The 20,509-nt window shown below is 46.1% G+C and overlaps 1 protein-coding gene across 14 annotated transcripts in view; it reads left to right on the plus strand.

Annotated features, from left to right (window-relative positions):
* Positions 1-20,509, plus strand: part of c7h8orf34 (chromosome 7 C8orf34 homolog) — a 172,484-nt gene that overhangs the window by 120,717 nt on the left and 31,258 nt on the right. For 13 of the 14 annotated variants that reach the window (XR_008760145.1, XR_008760147.1, XR_008760144.1 and 10 more), the window contains 3 exons: positions 552-687; positions 13,123-13,325; positions 13,503-13,576. Coding sequence is in view for 9 of the 14 variants with exons in the window: in XM_055928886.1 (XP_055784861.1) it covers positions 552-687; positions 13,123-13,325; positions 13,503-13,576 (413 nt within the window). In the remaining 5 variants the exon portion in view is untranslated. The remainder of the gene's footprint in view (positions 1-551; positions 688-13,122; positions 13,326-13,502; positions 13,577-20,509) is intronic. The other variant, XM_055928884.1, reaches the window with a different exon arrangement.

The following is a 20,509-nucleotide window of genomic DNA, read 5'->3' on the forward strand; positions in this document are numbered from 1 at the left end:
GGACACAGGGAGAGAACACACAGAGACACTTCTCTCTCTCTCTCTCTGGTCAGGATGTGTGGTCTCTCTCTCATCATCTCTCCTTCAGCACAGCCTTCTCTGTCTCTTCTCCTTACAACCACAATCTATTTATTGGCTAATTGATGCAAGACAGTCTTGTCAGTCTATCGTCTCTTAGTGTGTGTGTGTGTGTGTGTGTGTGTGTGTGTGTGTGTGTGTGTGTGTGTGTGTGTGTGTGTGTGTGTGTGTGTGTCTGTGTGTCTGTGTGTTTTGGTTCATCCTTCCTCCGTTCTGGACGGCTGAGACAGCTAAGACAGATACAATGCATCTGTTGATGACTCAGTGACTATGATAAATGACTGTCCCTCTCCTTCTCTCCCTCTTTCCCCTTTCTTACTCTTTCCTTCTATTCCTCATCGCTCTTCCTCACTCCATCTCCCTGTACTTCACCCATTCTCTCTCTTCCCTGCCTCCCTCTCTCTCTCTCTCCCTCCCCCTTTCTCCCTCTCTCTCCTCTCTCCCTCTCTCCTCTCTCTCCTCTCTCCTCATAGAGGACCTAGATGACCTGCGTATGGAGGGGGTAACAGGGCTGGCCCCGTCAGGAAGTAAGTTCAGTCAAGGTCGTAGTTCCTACCTCCCAGAGCCCCAGGCCAAGGTCACACTCAACATCTGCTCAAGGTGTGCAAGGTAAATATTTATCCTTTACTATGACCTGGGGGTTACCTGGGCCTTACCTGTGCCAGTGTGTCTGTGTGTCTGTGTGGCTGATTGGCTGGCTGTCTGGTTGTCTGTCTGCTCTATAACTTGGTACAGAGAGAGTGGGACAGGTCTGTGTCCAAAGACTCCTCTTCTCTCTGCTCAGTGAGTGCATTTGGTACTGCATATGAGGAATGCTTGCCTGACTTACTACTGCAGTGTCCATAGGTCCAGTTCCCTATTACTATACTAGTTCAGTTCCCTGTCACTATACGAGTCCCATTCCCTATCACTATACTAGCCCAGTTCCCTATCACGATACTAGCCCAGTTCCCTATCACTATACCAGCCCCATTCCCTATCACTATGTTAGTCCAGTTCCCTATCACTATACTAGTCCAGTTCCCTGTCACTATGCTAGTCCAGTTCCCTAGCACTATATTAGCCCCATTCCCTATCACTATACTAGCCCAGTTCCCTATTACTATACTAGCCCAGTTCCCTATCACTATACTAGTCCAGTTCCATATTACTATACTAGCCCAGTTCCCTATCACTATACTAGCCTTGTTCCCTATCACTATACTAGCCCGGGTCCTTATCACTATACTAGCCCAGTTCGCATTCACTATACTTGCCCAGTTCCCTATTACTACACTAGTCCAGTTCCCTATCACTATTCTAGTCCAGTTCCCTATCACTATGCTAGTCCAGTTCCCTATCACTGTACTAGCCCCGTTCCCTATCACTATACTTTCCCAGTTCCATATCACTATACTAGCCTAGTTCCTTATCACTATGCTAGCTCAGTTCCCTATTACTATACTAGCCCAGTTCCCTATCATTATACTAGCCTAGGTCTATATCACTATACCAGCCCCATTTCCTATCACTATGCTAGTCCAGTTCCCTATTACTATACTAGCCTTGTTCCCTATTACTATACTAACCCAGTTCCTTATCACTATACTGGCCTAGTTCCGTATCACTATACTAGCCCAGTTCCCTGTCACTATACTAGCCAAGTTCCTTATCACTATACTAGCCCAGTTCCCTTTCACTATACTAGCCTAGTTCTATATCACTATACTAGCCCAGTTCCTTATCACTATACTTGCCCAGTTCCCTATTACTATACTAGCCCATGTTCCTATCACTATACTAGCACCGTTCCCTATCACTATGCTAGTCCAGTTCCCTATTACTATACTAGCCCAGTTCCCTATCACTATACTAGCCCAGTTCCTTATCACTGTACTAGCCCAGTTCCTTATCACTGTACTAGCCCAGTTCCCTATTACTATACTAGCCCCGTTCCCTATCACTATACTAGCCCAGTTCCCTATTACTATACTAGCCCAATTCCTTATCACTATTCTAGCCCCGTTCCCTATTACTATACTAGCCCAGTTCCATATCACTGCACTAGCCCAGTTCCTTAGCAAATCAAATCAAAGTTTATTTGTCACGTGCGCCGAATACAACAGGTGTAGACCTTGCAGTGAAAGGCTTACTTACAGGCTCTAACCAATAGTGCAAAAAAGGTATTAGGTGAGCAATTGGTAAGTACAAAAATAAAACAACAGTAAAAAGACAGGTTATATACAGTAGCGAGTCTATAAAAGTAGCGAGGCTACATGCAGACACCGGTTAGTCAGGCTGATTGAGGTAGTATGTACATGTAGATATGATTAAAGTGACTATGCATGTATGAAGAACAGAGAGTAGCAGTAGTGTAAAAGAGGGGTTGGCGGGTGGTGGGTGGCGGGACACAATGCAGATAGCCCGGCTAGCCAATGTGCGGGAGCACTGGTTGGTCGGCCCAATTGAGGTAGTATGTACATGAATGTATAGTTAAAGTGACTATGCATATATGATAAACAGAGAGTAGCAGCAGCGTAAAAAGAGGGGTTGGGGGGTCACACAATGCAAATAGTCCGGGTAGCCATTTGATTACCTGTTCAGGAGTCTTATGGCTTGGGTGTAAAAACTGTTGAGAAGCCTTTTTGTCCTAGACTTGGCACTCCTTTACCGCTTGCCATGCGGTAGTAGAGAGAACAGTCTATGACTGGGGTGGCTGAGGTCTTTGACAATTTTTAGGGCCTTCCTTTGACACCGCCTGGTGTAGAGGTCCTGGATGGCAGGCAGCTTAACCCCAGTGATGTGCTGGGCTGAATGCATTTCCCTCTGTAGTGCCTTGCGGTCAGAGGCCGAGCAATTGCCGTACCAGGAAGTGATGCAACCAGTCAGGATGCTCTCGATGTTGCAGCTGTTGAACCTTTTGAGGATCTCAGGACCCATGCCAAATCTTTTATGTCTCCTGAGGGGGAACAGGCTTTGTCGTGCCCTCATAACGACTGTCTTGGTGTGTTTGGACTATTCTAGTTTGTTGTTGATGTGGACACCAAGGAACTTGAAGCTCTCAACCTGCTCCACTACAGCCACGTCGATGAGAATGGGGGCGTGCTCGGTGCTCCTTTTCCTGTAATCCACAATCATCTCCTTAGTTGGTTACGTTGAGGGATAGGTTGTTGTTCTGGCACCACCTGGCCAGGTCTCTGACCTCCCTATAGGCTGTCTCGTCGTTGTCGGTGATCAGGCCTACAACTGTTGTGTCGTCTGCAAACTTAATGATGGTGTTGGAGTCGTGCCTGGCTATACAGTTGTGGGTGAACAGAGAGTACAGGAGTGGACTGAGCACTCACCCCTGGGGAGCTCCGGTGTTGAGGATCAGCGTGGCAGATGTGTTGCTACCTCCCGGGGACGGCCCATCAGGAAGTCCGGGATCCAGTTGCAGAGGGAGGTGTTTAGTCCCAGGATCCTTAGCTTAGTGATGAGCTTTGAGGGTACTATGGTGTTGAACGCTGAGCTGTAGTCAATTAATTGTATTCTCACATAAGTGTTCCTTTTGTACAGGTGGGAAAGGGCAGTGTGGAGTGCAATAGAGATTGCATCATCTGTGGATCTGTTTGGGCGGTATGCAAATTGGAGTGGGTCTAGGGTTTCTGGGATAATAGTGTTGATGTGAGCCAACCTTTCAAAGCACTTCATGGCTATGGAAGACACCTGCCAGTTGGTCAGCACACGTCCTGGTAATCCGTCTGGCCCCGCAGCCTTGTGTATGTTGACCTGTTTAAAGGTCTTACTCATGTCGGCTACGGAGAGCGTGATCACACAGTCGTACGGAACAGCTGATGCTCTCATGCATGCTTCAGTGTTGCTTGCCTCGAAGCGAGCACAGAAGTGATTTAGCTCGTCTGGAATACTTGTGTCACTGGGCAGCTCGCTCATGTCCTTCCCTTTGTAGTCTGTAATAGTTAGCAAGCCCTGCCACATAAGATGAGCGTCGGAGCTGGTGTAGTATGATATCACTAGACTTGCCCAGTCCCCTATTAGTATGCTAGCCCAGTTCCCTATCACTATACTAGCCCAGTTCCCTATCACTATACTATACTATCTCCCTCCTCACATATGCTAGGCTCCAGGGAAGCAGGTTTATTATTAGGATGGATAGGTTTCACAGGCACTTCTGGGAATCCCATTGAGACATGGTTGGGTCTAAAGCACACACTGTAAAGCTTTTGTTAGAGGTGAGAGCCAGCCTTTCTCTCTCTCTCTCTCTCTCTCTCTTTGCTACTTTCTTTCTCCTTCTCCACGCACATCTCTCTCTCACGCTCTGCTCCTGTTTGACCTCTGACCCCTGTCTTTACAGCCCCCTGTTCACAGGCATGTCTGCTGAACACACTCCTCATACCACAGAACACAGTGTGTGTGTTCGTGCTTGTGTGTGTGAGTCTGTGTGTGCGTGTGTTTAAATAACCTCTGATATTACAGTCCCGTGCATCTGGAATGAAGCCGGTCTGGTCTGGGCCGTCTGTCCAAGGCATTTCCAGGCCAGTGATGTGTGATCTGTTTAGGGCCCTTCCTTTCCCTCCCATCCCTCACCATCTAAAACAACCAGAGCTCATCAGCCAATAAACCTCTAGAGGATCTAGTGGTCAGGTTAAAGGAATTTGGCCGGAACAGAACAGACGGAGAGGGGGAGAAAGCAGATGTCTGACGTTTCACTGAGAGAGATATTTGCACAGAGCCAAAGCTAGCTCTAGATACGGCTACAACATCAGTGGATACGTCCCAAATGGCACCCTATTCCCTGGTTAAAAGTTGTGCACTATATAGGGAATAGGGTGCCATTTGGGATAAACCCAGTGTGATCCGGGAGCTGGCTTAGTCATTATAAGCCATAGATATAAACTATTGAACTTTAAACATACAGGTGGTAAACAATCTGCCTACAAACTTTCTGATAACATTCAGTATCATGAGAAACCCATCTGCCCATCTTAGACACGCATTACCAAACAGATAAGCAGCGTGGATGAATGAAAAATGAAAAGAAAAAGAAAGAGGACAAAACCCAAATAGAGAGGGAAGGAGGGAGGGGGGATGGAGGAGTGTGCCTGGCGTCTGACCTGTCTAATACCCCATTATCTCACCCTGGCATCGGGCAGAGTCATGCCCGCTTGGGCCCTATTGCACCCAACACCCAGAAACATGAGCATAACATTGTGCTGGGAGGGAGGATAAACAGGAAACGTGCCGGAAGAGAAAACAAGTGATCTAAAAAAAATAAAAAGAGGTGATAGTAGAGACCGGTATCAGTGCAGAGCGGTCTTGTGACAACAAGCACATTTTGGAATGCACTTAAGATATGATATTCTGTTCTTGATCTTGAGGAATGTAGACTGAAGGTAAGTGCTGATACAAAGAGGAAGGGAGAGAGAGAGAGAGAGGGGGAGAGAGCGAGAGGGAGAGAAAGAGATTGAGAGAGAGAGGGGAGAAAGGAAGAGAGAAAGAGAGAGAGGGGAGAGAGAGGGGAGAGAGAGGGGGAGACAGTGGGTGTGTGTCCAGCCTAATATGGTTCTCAATCAGAGACAGCTGTCAATCGTTGTCCCTGATTGAGAATCATATATAGGTGGCTTGTTTTGTGTTGGGGATTGTGGGTGGTTGTTTCCTGTCTCTGTGTTTGTGTTCTGCACCAGATAGGTCTGTATCGGTTTGCCACTTTTGTTATTTTGTATTTGTTTAGTGTTCACAGTAGTTGTTGTTAATTAAACATGTTGAGCACTGGCAACGCTGCGTGTTGGTCCGATCCCTGTTTCACCCTCTCTTCTAGTGAAGAGCGGGAAGGCCGCCGTTACACATATGTTTGATGTGTTTGATACCATTCCATTTATTCCATTCCAGCAATTACAATGACCCCGTCCTCCTATGTTTCCCTCCACCAGCCTCCTCTAACTTACGACCGGGCGCCAAGCGAGATGGCTGCCTCGCTTCGCGTTCCTTGGAAAATATGCAGTATTCTGTTTTTTTTTGTGTTATTTCTTACATTGGTACCCCAGGTGATCTTAGATGTCATTACATACAGTCGGGAGGAACTACTGAATATACGATTAACGTCAACTAACCACCGTTCCTACCAGGAATATGACTTTCCCGAAACGGATCCAGTGTTTTGCCTTCCACCCAATACAATGGACCTGATCCCAGCCGGCGAAGCTACTCGACGCCGTAAAAGGGGAAAACGTAGCGGTCTCCTGGTCAGGCTTCGGAGACGGGCACATCGCGCTCCACTCCCTAGCATACTACTCGCCAATGTCCAGTCTCTTGACAATAAGGTCGATGAAATCCGAGCACGGGTAACTTTCCAGAGAGACATCAGGGATTGCAACGTGCTCTGCATCACGGAAACATGGCTAACTCAAAAGACGCTAACGGAGTCGGTGCAGCCAGCTGGTTTCTTCACGCATCGCGCAGACAGAAACAAACATCTTTCTGGTAAGAAGAGGGGCGGGGGGGTATGCCTCATGATTAACGAGACGTGGTGTGACCGTCATAACAACACTCAGGAACTCAAGTCATTCTGTTCACCTGATCTAGAACTCCTCACAATCAAATGTCGACCGCATTATCTACCAAGGGAATTCTCTTCGGTCATAATCACAGCCGTATATATTCCCCCCCAAGCAGACACATCGATGGCCCTGAACGAACTCTATCTGACTCTCTGTAAACTGGAAACCACACACCCTGAGGCTGCATTCATCGTAGCTGGGGATTTTAACAAGGCTAATCTAAAAACAAAACTCCCTAAATTCTATCAGCACATCGATTGTCCTACCAGGGCTGGCAAAACTCTGGACCATTGTTATACTAACTTCCGCGACGCATATAAGGCCCTCCCCCGCCCTCCTTTCGGAAAAGCTGACCACGACTCCATTTTGTTGATTCCAGCCTACAAACAGAAATTAAAACTACAAGCTCCCGCGCTCAGGTCTGTTCAACGCTGGTCCGACCAATCTGATTCCATGCTTCAAGACTGCTTCGATCACGCGGATTGGAATATGTTCCGCACCGCGTCCAACAACAACATTGAAGAATATGCTGATTCGGTGAGCGAGTTCATTAGGAAGTGCATTGACGATGTCGTACCCACAGCAACGATTAAAACATTCCCAAACCAGAAACCGTGGATTGACGGCAGCATTCGCGTGAAACTGAAAGCGCGAACCACTGCTTTTAACCAGGGCAAGGTGACCGGAAACATGACCGAATACACACAGTGTAGCTATTCTCTCCGCAAGGCTATCAAACAGGCTAAGTCCCAGTACAGAGACAAAATTGAATCGCAATTCAACAGCTCAGACACAAGAGGTATGTGGCAGGGTCTACAGTCTATCACGGATTACAAAAAGAAAACCAGCCCCGTCGCGGACCAGGATGTCTTGCTCCCAGACAGGCTAAATACCTTTTTTGCGGGCTGCGGGCTCTCCTTCACTGCAGCCGAGGTGAGTAAAACATTTAAACGTGTTAACCCTCGCAAGGCTGCAGGCCCAGACGGCATTCCCAGCCGCGTCCTCAGAGCATGCGCAGACCAGCTGGCTGGTGTGTTTACGGACATATTCAATCAATCCTTATCCCAGTCTGCTGTTCCCACATGCTTCAAGAGGGCCACCATTGTTCCTGTTCCCAAGAAAGCTAAGGTAACTGAGCTAAACGACTACCGCCCCGTAGCACTCACTTCCGTCATCATGAAGTGCTTTGAGAGACTAGTCAAGGACCATATCACCTCCACCCTACCGGACACCCTAGACCCACTCCAATTTGCTTACCGACCCAATAGGTCCACAGACGACGCAATCGCAACCACACTGCACACTGCCCTAACCCATCTGGACAAGAGGAATACCTATGTGAGAATGCTGTTCATCGACTACAGCTCAGCATTTAACACCATAGTACCCTCCAAACTCGTCATCAAGCTCGAGACCCTGGGTCTCGACCCCGCCCTGTGCAACTGGGTCCTGGACTTCCTGACGGGCCGCCCCCAGGTGGTGAGGGTAGGTAACAACATCTCCACCCCGCTGATCCTCAACACTGGGGCCCCACAAGGGTGCGTTCTGAGCCCTCTCCTGTACTCCCTGTTCACCCACGACTGCGTGGCCATGCACGCCTCCAACTCAATCATCAAGTTTGCGGACGACACTACAGTGGTAGGCTTGATTACCAACAACGACGAGACGGCCTACAGGGAGGAGGTGAGGGCCCTCGGAGTGTGGTGTCAGGAAAATAACCTCACACTCAACGTCAACAAAACAAAGGAGATGATTGTGGACTTCAGGAAACAGCAGAGGGAGCACCCCCCTATCCACATCGACGGGTCAGTAGTGGAGAAGGTGGAAAGTTTTAAGTTCCTCGGTGTACACATCACGGACAAACTGAATTGGTCCACCCACACAGACAGCGTTGTGAAGAAGGCGCAGCAGCGCCTCTTCAACCTCAGGAGGCTGAAGAAATTCGGCTTGTCACCAAAAGCACTCACAAACTTCTACAGATGCACAATCGAGAGCATCCTGTCGGGCTGTATCACCGCCTGGTACGGCAACTGCTCCGCACACAACCGTAAGGCTCTCCAGAGGGTAGTGAGGTCGGCAGAACGCATCACCCGGGGCAAACTACCTGCCCTCCAGGACACCTACACCACCCGATGTCACAGGAAGGCCATAAAGATCATCAAGGACAACAACCACCCAAGCCACTGCCTGTTCACCCCGCTATCATCCAGAAGGCGAGGTCAGTACAGTTGCATCCAAGCAGGGACCGAGAGACTGAAAAACAGCTTCTATCTCAAGGCCATCAGACTGTTAAACAGCCACCACTAACATTTAGCGGCCGCTGCCAACATACTGACTCAACTCCAGCCACTTTAAAAATGGGAATTGATGGAAATTATGTAAAAATGTACCACCAGCCACTTTAAACAATGCCACCTAATATAATGTTTACATACCCTACATTACACATCTCTTATGTATATGTATATACTGTACTCTATATCATCTACTGCATCTTGCCATCTTATGTAATACATGGACCACTAGCCACTTTAAACTATGCCACTTTATGTTTACATACCCTACAGTACTCATCTCATAGGTATATACCGTACTCTATACCATGTACTGCACCATTGCCTATGCCGTTCTGTACCATCACTCATTCATATATCTCTATGTACATATTCTTTATCCCTTTACACTTGCGTGTATAAGGTAGTAGTTACGGAATTGTTAGGTTAGATTACTTGTTGTTATTACTGCATTGTCGGAACTAGAAGCACAAGCATTTCGCTACACTCGCATTAACATCTGCTAACCATGTGTATGTGACTAATAAAATTTGATTTGATTTACTTTGTAGTCTGGGAAGCCATCGTAGTGAAAGACACAAATTCAAGACCACTATGCCAGCCGGGGAACAACAGCATGGAGGTGATTAATCTATAGTAACACCTCAGAGTGTTTATTCATTTACTGCAGCACTGTTAAACGCTGCTTGCGCCCCACCCAGTACTGTGTGCTACCAGTCACACCCAGTGGAGCCTACCCAGAGGTGTGTTCAACATCCATCTGTTCCAAGGCGTTACCTAGAGGAGGCAGATGTTACCAGGGACAGTGATAGACAACGAAGATCATCCTTCCTTTCAATCCTTTTCTCAAAAGCGTGAGATTTCTTTATTTGATAGTTTTATAATGTTTCGGGCCCCCCAGAGCTGCATGTCCCTGGCCCATAGATGTGGCTAGAGCTGCATGTCCCTGGCCCATAGATGTGGCTAGAGCTGCATGTCCCTAACCGCGTCCCAAATGACATCCTATTCCCTATATAGGGCTGGTGCACTACTTTCACCAGAGCACAAGCTGTGGTTAGAGATGCCTGTACTTCAGCAGCAGCTTTATAGACCCGTGGCGCAGTCCTCTAACAGGGCCTGCTGGGCCTTGCTCTGGCTGCAAATCTCCAGTGTTCACAAACTCATCCCAGACCCTTTCCCTAAGCACTGTGTGTATGTGTGTCGTCACAGCCTGGGAGACCATCCGTGGCATACGTGGACCGGGAATAGGCCTTATTAGAATATTTGTTTTCGTATATGGAATGTTTTCAGGGAATTGTGAATGGTAGTCAGGCCCAAATGCAGAGGACCACATCATTCAAAGCAGGGATGGTGCATATCTGTTTTTGTTTTGTTTTTTTGAGAGCGAGAGAGAGAGAGAGACACAGAGGAGAGAGGGACAGATGAGAGAGAGACATAGGAGAGAGAGAGATTTGTGCATTTCAAAAGTTATCTTCCATTCTTACAATAATCCCTCAGGTACAATGTGATGGTGGCTGTGGAGGAATGCCACACCATAAGTTGTTGTTGTCATGTTGTGTTGTTACCATGCTGTGTTGTCATGCGTTGCTGCCATGCTATGTTGTTGTCTTAGGTGTCTCTTTATGTAGTGTTGTGGTGTCTCTCTTGTCGTGATGTGTGTTTTGTCCTATATTTAAATGATTCGTCTCAGCCCCCGTCCCCGCAGGAGGCCTTTTGCCTTTTGGTAGGCCGTCATTGGAAATAAGAATTTGTTCTTAACTGTCTTGCCTAGTTAAATAAAGGTTAAATAAAATAAAATAGATGTATTTTGTCTCCAGTTAATGGCTTCCTCTGATTACATGGAAAATAGCATGCAACTAAAATAATGCGTAACTAAAGCAGTGTGCAATTAAATGATATATAGTATGATTTACAGTCGACTAACTATATACTGTTCAAACATAAATACCATGAGTACAGATGATGTGAAAATGTTTATAGGAGAAGAAGGAAACACTGAGGGAATCAAAATGTGTGTTCCAAATGGCAAAAGGCAATGTCATCTAACATTATTTTTTATCCGAACAGCTACGTCCAACCACAAAGCGAAGGCCAGTGTTCAGCTTGCGTTTGTGTTAGAAAACAGTTTGTCTTTCAGACACAGCGTGCTGCTCTTTGTCCAATCTCTGAGAGTGTTACATCTTTGACGTGAGGAGGAAGGCAGAAGCCACAACTTTTGGATAAGGCTCTCATCACACTCCAAGCAGATAGGGCTGGTACTGGTAGGCCTATAGATATGCCATAGATAGGATTTGTACTGGTAGGCCTATATGGGCTCAAATCTGGACATGACAATGAACAGTTATGATTACGAACAGATGGCCCTTTGATGGCCCTTTGATGATATGCAAGTGTATGATAGTGGACCCTACAGTCTTGTCAGGGGTGTGAAGCACCAGTAGACAGACGGAATTTATGTTTAAAATGATGGTATTTATTTACGGGTACATCATCAGACGTTGACCAAAATAACAAAGGGCCAGTTCACTGAAGCTGCTGGCTTCTAAGGCAGAGTGCCTTCAAACTAGGCAGAGTGAATTCAAACTAGGCTGAGTGCCTTCAAACTAGGCAGAGTGAATTCAAACTAGGCAGAGTGAATTCAAACTAGGCAGAGTGCCTTCAAACTAGGAAGAGTGCTTTCAAACTAGGCAGAGTGCCTTCAAACTAGGCAGAGTGCCTTCAAACTAGGCAGAGTGAACAGATTCAAAACCCAACCCTAAAACTGTAATACCGGTAATCCAAAATGTCATCAATTAACATGAATATCTCAGTCAAAAATCCATACTTTTCACTGGTTTAAATATCAATAGCTAATACATTTACATATATATCACAAACATTTAACTGATAAAGATTAGGAAAACACACCTCAACATAGTGCATAGTAATTTCTGAGCATGCTCAGTCCTCAACAACAATCCGCAGTGGTCAATATTAAAGGTCAACGATAAAATGGAACTTGAATTCTAAATAGACAATATTTAACATTTCTACAAGTGTGTTATCATTTATATAACAAATGCAATGCATGTTCGAAAGCTTCTAGCAACAGGAATATGCTTGTAGACGTGAACAACTGACACAAACATTAACAAACAGGGGCGCAACTTTGGTTTTAGAAGTGGGGGGGACATAATATTATTATTTTTTTTATCCAGCCGGCTAAAAACTCCAAACAGCCTGCCCCACCTTTCAGAGACGTCCGCATGGTCCTAAAGCACACCGTTGTCGGGTTTTGTATCACATTTTCAGGATAATACTAGAGGGGACAAAATGCAATTTCAGAATGCGGGGGGGACATGCCCATCCCCAGTGAAAGTTGTGCCCCTGTTAACAAACATTTTGCAAAGTGTGTTTGGCTCCAAAACTGAGCAAAATAAACTGTAGGCTGCACCATTTTATACTTCAGCTATACATGATAAGACTTTTATCTGAGTTTGGCTTGGGTAAAGTTCTGCCTCTACAGATTCTATCTAACTGTAGTTGTGATGAGTGGATGGATATGAATTGGATATGGATATGAATACTGGACTACTGTAGTGTGCATACTGTGCTGTTCCCAGTGGAAATTGGAAGTCTATGGAGCATTTCCTATCATTGGGTTATCGTTTGTTTCTGTTTAAATTTCCTCTCAGGGTGAAAGGTGCTCATCTGAACGCTAATGGTTGGTGTGGTGTGGTGTGGTGTGGTGTGGTGTGTGTGTGTGTGTGTGTGTGTGTGTGTGTGTGTGTGTGTGTGTGTGTGTGTGTGTGTGTGTGTGTGTGTGTGTGTGTGTGTGTGTGTGTGTGTGTGTGTGTGTGTGTGTGTGTGTGTGTGTGTGTATTTAGTGGTTGTGACGTGAATTGTTTGTGTGCTGTGTTAACACTAGCTGTAGAGTTAGGGAAGTATGTGCTTTGCGTCATGTGTTAAGTGTTCAGCATTTGCATGTGTTAAGTGTTCAGCGTTTGACCCACTGTAATTGAAGAATGTGTGTTGTGCCCTCGAAGGCTCAAAACCGACTTCGGGTGAATGCTTCTCATCTGAAAGCTAGTGGATGTTTAGCGTAAAGTCTGTATATGTTTTGTTTTAAGTTAGGGGTTGTAACGTGTGAAGTGTGATGATTTGTGTGAGTTGTTTTGACATGTGGTTCAGCCTGTAGTCGTCGATTGTGTTATCTAAGTTCTGTTTTGTCTCTACAGGCTGCAGGGGGACAGTCTGTCAGATGCCAGTAGACCAGAAGAGGACCAGCACCATGGACCCTCCCAGCACGGATCACCTCAACGTGGACCTCTCCATGGATCTTCTCATCCCCTGCTCCCAGAGCATGCTGCTGTCAACATGCCTGATGGAAATGGGCCTCATGGACCCCCCCATCACTTACAACCTGTGCCTGATATCTCCTGTAAGTTAATAGTACACAAATATGCATCCCAAATCGCACCCTATCCCCCATACAGTGCACTATTAGGATGCCGCTAATAGGACCTACCCACTATATCCTCTTGTCAGCTCTCGATATGTCAAATATGGCATTACTCTTACTCTTTCTTTCTGTGTGTTTGTGGGTTGTCTGGAGTAGGTTGTTTTCCCGGGGTGGACACAGCGCCGGTACGAGACCAGGAATGCGACAGTGTGTCTCAGGTGTCTTTCCCAGTAAGTGTCTTCCATCCTTCTGTCCCTCCCTCTCCCTCCTACCCTCTCTTCTTCCCACCATCTGTCACCAAACAATCCAGCTCACCTTACCTCATCAATTATCACCCCACCATTTCCCCTTGCCCCCCCCCCCCAACCTGTTTTGTAAGACTGAGCGCTAGACCCGTCTCAATAACCCTGCTATTAGGCCGAGGCCAGGCTTTAACCATCCATCTTTACAGGCCACGGCAGTTTACACAATGGACAATATAACTGTGATACAGCGGAACAAGTGATACATCTAATTAGGCTTTCCCTTTATATCACTTTACAATAGTTTCCCTAAATGTCACTTTACGATAGTTTCAGGGCTTTTTCTGCCATTTGTCTGTTAAAATGCTGAGTTTCGGTTTTAATCCGTTTCCATGTATCTGTAACTACCGACCAAAGATAGGGCTATTTAGAATCATGATACTCTTGCCCCACATAAAGGGCTAATAAAGAGACATTCACTATTGTTCTGCGTACTGGTCCGCGTGACAACTGTGGAGATCATGGAGGTTTACAAGGTGCTCCACAGATGTGGCCACAGGCAAAAGGGTAGACGAAACGACACACTCAATTCATTATTGTTCATTGGCTGGCTTTCGTGATAACTCCACCTGCTACGGGAGTTCATAGAGGGATTTGGAGTCTGCCCTATATAACCCCCCCCCCCCCCCCCATGGGCCCTAGTCAAAAGTACTACACTATAAAGGGAATAGGGTGCTATTTGGGATGCAGTCCTGGTGCTGCATTGATGTAGCCATCTGACAGCTAACTAACTAACCCATGACAGATTGAGCGGTGCGGTGCCACTCACATGCGGCAGACACTCACATGCTGTTAATAAAGCAGTCTGTGTATGTAGACGCCGATACCTTGATGCTTAATTATCAACACCAAGTGTTGGAAAAGCCTTTAACAGCTTTTTTTTGTAGAAATAAAAGGGATTTGGAGCTGCACCTCGTGTGTGTGTGTGTGTGTGTGTGTGTGTGTGTGTGTGTGTGTGTGTGTGTGTGTGTGTGTGTGTGCGCACCAGATGGGCGGAGGCTCCAGACTAACTGGCAGCAGGACTGGTGTGAGACAATATTCAATTAAAAGCTGTAACCGGGTCGACGTTGATGGGGTAAATGGCAAAATAGCATTCTCTCAATGCTGCTAGAAAGAATATCTGATATCTTCCTTGTTCAACTCAATTAATAATGATAATAATTCAGGGGATGGGGGTGCTTATATTTGTCCGGATACACACTTGCGGGTGTGTCTTGTACAAGTGTGTCATGGAAATGTGTTTCTGGTATATTCCAACTACTCCTGAGAAACCCACAGGGAGTGGGGTCACGATTGTCCAGAAACCCTGGAGCAATTGGGGCGAAGTGCCTTGCTTAAGAGCACAGCAACAGATTTATCACATTGTCGGCTCCGGGATTCAAACCAGTGTCCTTTCAGTTACTGGCCCAATGCTCTAACCTCGAGGCTACCAGCCACCCCCAATTGTGTTGGATTGCATTACAGGGAACCAACTGCATCCTCGGCGTTCCAGCTCCCTACACTCTGCAGTCCATGGGTCACAGTACTGACACACAAGTAACTCATGATTTTGGCTGTCTTCACCACTATACAGTACAGCACATGTACTCTCCATTACTCTCCTCACACAGTCTCCATAGGTTCGAGCGGTTGGCAGTGTTAAGAGCAAGCTTTTAATATTCTAATTTTTCCCATATGGAAACACCAAGTGTGAATGTCTCTCTCCCGCCACCTACTGCTGTTTTTAAAGCCTAGTATCAACCCAAATGGCACCCTATTCCCTACATAGTGCATTACTTTTGACCAGAGCCCTATGAGCCCTGGTCGAAAGTAGTGCACTGCATAGGGAATAGGGTGCCATTTGGAACTCATACCCACATGTGGTTGTTTTCCTCTTTAATGTCTTATTTTGGGCCCTTTTTGAAGGGCTAATGTAATTTGTCTTCCTAATAGTGTGTTTGTTTAACTGGGCCTGCAGGGCTCTGGGGCCCTGAGGAGCTAACATGCTATGGGAAACAACATGTAATACTTTAATGAGTTCTGTTGAGTCACTTCTTGGGACAAACAATGGTTACTGTCATACAATGGCCGTGCTCTCTGTCTGTCTATCTACTGTATCATTCTCCACTCACTGCCTTTCCTATGGTTCACTGGCTGCGTCCCAAATGGGACCCTACTCCCTATGTAGGGCACTCCTTTTAACCATGGCCCATAGAGGTCTGGTGAAAAGTAGTGCACTAGTATGAAGGTAATTGGGTGCCATTTGGGAGGTAATCATGGGACACAGACAAAGTATGTCCTGATTTTCTGTATGGAAAAAGCTAACTATGGAAAATAAAAAACACAAGAGTATAGAAGTTTGTTTTCAGTCAATAGGGCATTTTTCAGTGGCTTCCTGTTTGTCCCCAGGTAAAGGATATCTTGTATTGTATACAGTCCAGCATTGAGCCATAGAACAAAGCAGACTTGGATAGCTGAACACACACACACCACACACACTTCTGTACATTCAACTGAAATGTGTCTTCCACATTTAACCCAACCCCTCTGAATCAGAGAGGTGCGGGGGGGGGTTGCCTTATTCAACGTCCATGTCATCGGCGCCCGGGGAGCAGTTGTTGTTGGGGGTTAACTGCCTTGCTCAAGGGCAGAACGGCAGAAAGCAGAACACTGTTAATGGTTAACATTAATGCTGCTGCGACAGCATTAGGACTACCATCTAGCTGTGCCAGCTTCTCTAGGTGATAATTGACTCATAAAGGTTATGTTCCTAAAGCAACAGCCGGAGTAATTTCCCAAGAATTTCTGCTCAATTTCCTTCATAAGTGTCAAGCACTATGTTTAATCAAACCTAGCCCTCGTAGCCCTTCGACTGGGTGTTACCGTCGTCAAGATTTTTCTAAATGTTTACATTTTTACAAGTAACAAGAACAGGATAATTAGCATGATGCAATGCTATGTGTATGTTTCTATGTTTCAGGGCAGGAATGTGATGGTTTATGTTTCCAGGGCCATTTGGATGTAGTTCAGCTGATATATTGCAGGGCCTCTATTCCTAAGTGTGTGTGTGTGTGTGACCTCTCTCGTCTCTTCCTGGGTCTTTAGTATTTGGCACCGGCCACCTCTCCACTTGATCAATGGAGCCAGCATGCTCCCACACCTCTATGCTAGTATATTATACACCTGATTATCGGCAGACCCAATCTCAATGTTTTATACTCCAGGGAAGTGTCATAAATGGCACCCTAATCCATATATAGTGCACACCTTTTGACCAGAGCCCATTGGGCCCTGGTCAAAAAGTAGTGCACTGCAAAGGGAATAGGTTGCCATTGGGGACGTAACCTAGGTAACCCAATAGCTGTTTTATTCCCCTACTAAAGTCTCCAGTATTTCCAGACTTTCCATATTAGTGGTTTCCTTTCATGTGGTCTTGGTGCTCCACGTTCACAATGATTGTCTCAATGCAAAAAGTGAGTTTAGAAAACAGCTATCCTGAAGAACTGTAGGAGCTCCTGCGTTGCCTTACATGTGTCCAGTCTCCCTGGTTCCTCTAGGCTGGGACTGTTTCATTCCGGTCCTGGAGGGCCAAAACACTTCTGGTATTCATGCTCTGCTTATGCACAGGGACTGATTCAGACCGGGGACACCAGGTGAGTGCAATTACCCAGCAGATAGAAAGAGAAACCCGAAGTTATTGCCTCCCTTAAGCTAATCTGGTCTGTGACCACCACTGCTTTTCCCCCCATTGTACCCTCAAGACTAGGGCTCTATCTCAATTCGTCTTTCCGTGATTTCTTGCATCCTATTTCCTCAACGCCTTCTCAACTGTAATGGAGGAGGTCCTTCCCCTCAGACCTTCTTCTCCAATGTGTTTTGAGAAGAAGGTGAGTAAGTGAAGAAAGGTGAAGTGTGAAAGAGCCCCAGTAGGGCCTACAACCGACACTTCTGTGCCACCTCCGTAGTTGCTGTTAACATGATACCTGGCTCACCTGCCATTGGCCAAACAAACAAACATGCGTGTCTAGGGCCAGTCATGTCTAGGCCCAGTCATGGCCTGCTGCATCCACCTCATCCGCTCTCCCTTTTCCACCCCTCTCTCTTTCGCTCTCTCTCTCTTACCAACACACACCAGTCCCACCAGACCAGACCCGACACACACTCGCGCACACACATACACACTCGCGCACACACACACACACACACACACACACACACACACACACACACACACACACACACACACACACACACACACACACACACACACACACACACACACACACACACACACACACACACACACACACACACACACACACACACACACACACACACACCCTTACATGGAAAGCCACCATCAGCCAGGAGTCATAACTAATGCCTTATTTAAATTTAGTCCAAACCCCCGGCTGCTTGGGGTTTTCATTTGTTAGAACAAACAATAGCAAATTACTCACCTCCAATGGACCCGAGAAACAAAGAGCCTGGAGAGCTGGGAGCGAGGAGAGATCGTACTGCTGTGGTTTCTACTAAATATAGTCTACTAATTCAACTTTAAGAGAAACAGTCTGTTTGTCGGCAATTGATTGCTTGTGACTGCATGCAGAGCAGGGCTAGAACCCAAGCCGCTCGCTTGCTCTCCCGCACCGCACTCCGTATTAGAAAAGAAAGGCTGACTCTTTGAACTTTAGTGAGCGTGAGTTTTTTCCTTCCTTCGAGTTTTCAGTTTTCACTCTTCATGGGCCAACGTTCAATCAAACTTGCCATGCAGTAATCCCACACAGCAAGGGTAATCCCACACAGCCAGGAGATTTATCAGAAGTAACACTGTTGAAGCAAATATTTATCACTATGGCACATTGAGTGTTTTCTGCGTAGGTTAAGAGCATGCAGCCATATAAATGCTATTGTAATGTAGTTGGTTGCAAAACACATACTGTCTATATTAATAACATTAATTCTGATTCTATGTATTTAATAAAACTTTAACCAAACATTAGGAACACCTTCCTAATATTGCATTGCACCCCCATTTTGCCCTCAGAACAGCCTAAATAAGTCGGGGCATGGACTCTACAATGTGTCGAAAACGTTCCACAGGGATGCTGACCCATGTTGAATCCAGTGCTTCCCACGGTTGTGTCAAGTTTGCTGGATGTCCTTTGGGTGGTGGACCAATTTTAATACACAAATACACACAGGAAACTGTTGAGCGTGAAAAAGCCAGCAGCGTTGTAGTTCTTGACACAAAAAACTGTACCTGGCACCTACTACCATACCCTGTTCAAAGGCACTGAAATCGTTTGTTTTGTATATTCACCCTCTGAATGGCACACGTACACAATCCATGTCTCAGTTGTCTCAAGGCTTAAAAATCTTTATTTGACCTGTCTCCTCCCATTCATCCACACTGGGAAAGAGCAGGTGTTCTTAATGTTTTGTATACTCAGTGTACATCAATACAAAACAGATCATATAAATACAAAACCGTTACCCAGAATTTATTTGCAATAAAAAATGATTTTCTTCCATTGCATCCGTGGACACCCACTCAATCATCCTTCAGCTAACCTAACACAACCCTAAGTCAAAACACACACACACACACACACACACACACACACACACACACACACACACACACACACACACACACACACACACACACACACACACACACACACACACACACACACACACACACACACACACACACACACATACACTCCATCATCCTTCAGCTAACCTAACACAACCCTAAGCCGACAGACACACAGACACACATACACTCCATCATCCTCCCACTAACCCAACCCTAACCCCACAGCTACAGGAGGATATTAATAATATGCGGTCTAACACTTCAGATAATACATTCCTGTTGTCTTGGCAATGGCTATGGACTCACCTAGGCTGCATCCCAAATGACACCCAATTTATTCCCTATATAGTGCACTACGCTTCACCTGAGCCCAATGGTAATATGTAGGGGAGGGGGTGCCAATTGTGACGCGGACTAACGTAGAATGTGGTCGGTTCAGCTCCCAGGCACACAGACCCAATGACACGACTGATTCAGAGCAGCCAACAGCAAACAGGATATTGACAATAACACAATTACACTCCTGATTCAAGCCTCTCCTCTCTCCTTTCTTCTCCTTTCCTCTCCTTTCCTCTCCTCCCCTCTCCTCTTCTCCCCTCTCTCTTCCCTTCCCTCTCCTTTCCTGAGAGACTACAAAGGCAGGTCTACTATGACATACTGTCTACACACTGGGATACACAAGGCCAGCCAAACCATGGTCTTCTGGAGTGCTGGATTGTTATAGTTCAACAATAGCTCATCATTAACTGGCCAATTTTTGTGTCCCAAATGGCACCCTATTCCCTATATAGTGTACTGTTTTTGACCAGGGTCCATAGGGCAAAAGTAGTGCACTGTACAGAGGATAGGGTGCTATTCGGGACACTTCCAAGGGCAGCCAAACAATGGAGGTGTTCTAGGGTGCTGCTGCGTGCCTGCAACAATAGTCCATCATTAACTGACGGGAAAGGGATGAGGACAAAGCAATGGGGGAGTATGAAAGAGACACGGAGGGAGGAGAGTTCAACACCTTAAATGAACTGTCCAATGTTTCCAGATTTCTATGAAATGTGACCTATAATTACTTACAATATGAGTGAAATAGTTTTCCTTTCAAAAAATGGTTGGGGAGAGTGGAGCGAGTTGAGCAAAAGGGGTAAGTTGAGCCACCCTTGCTTCTCAGAAACCATACACAAAATGAATCATTTGACCAAATATTTAGGAAGAGGTCATCATTTCATGGAGTCTGTGAAGGAACCACATGGAAAAAGTGGTAAGACAGTTAGGTCCAAAAAACA

This window comes from Salvelinus fontinalis, chromosome 7 (assembly GCF_029448725.1).
Source record: "Salvelinus fontinalis isolate EN_2023a chromosome 7, ASM2944872v1, whole genome shotgun sequence".
Taxonomy (NCBI): Eukaryota; Metazoa; Chordata; class Actinopteri; order Salmoniformes; family Salmonidae; genus Salvelinus; species Salvelinus fontinalis.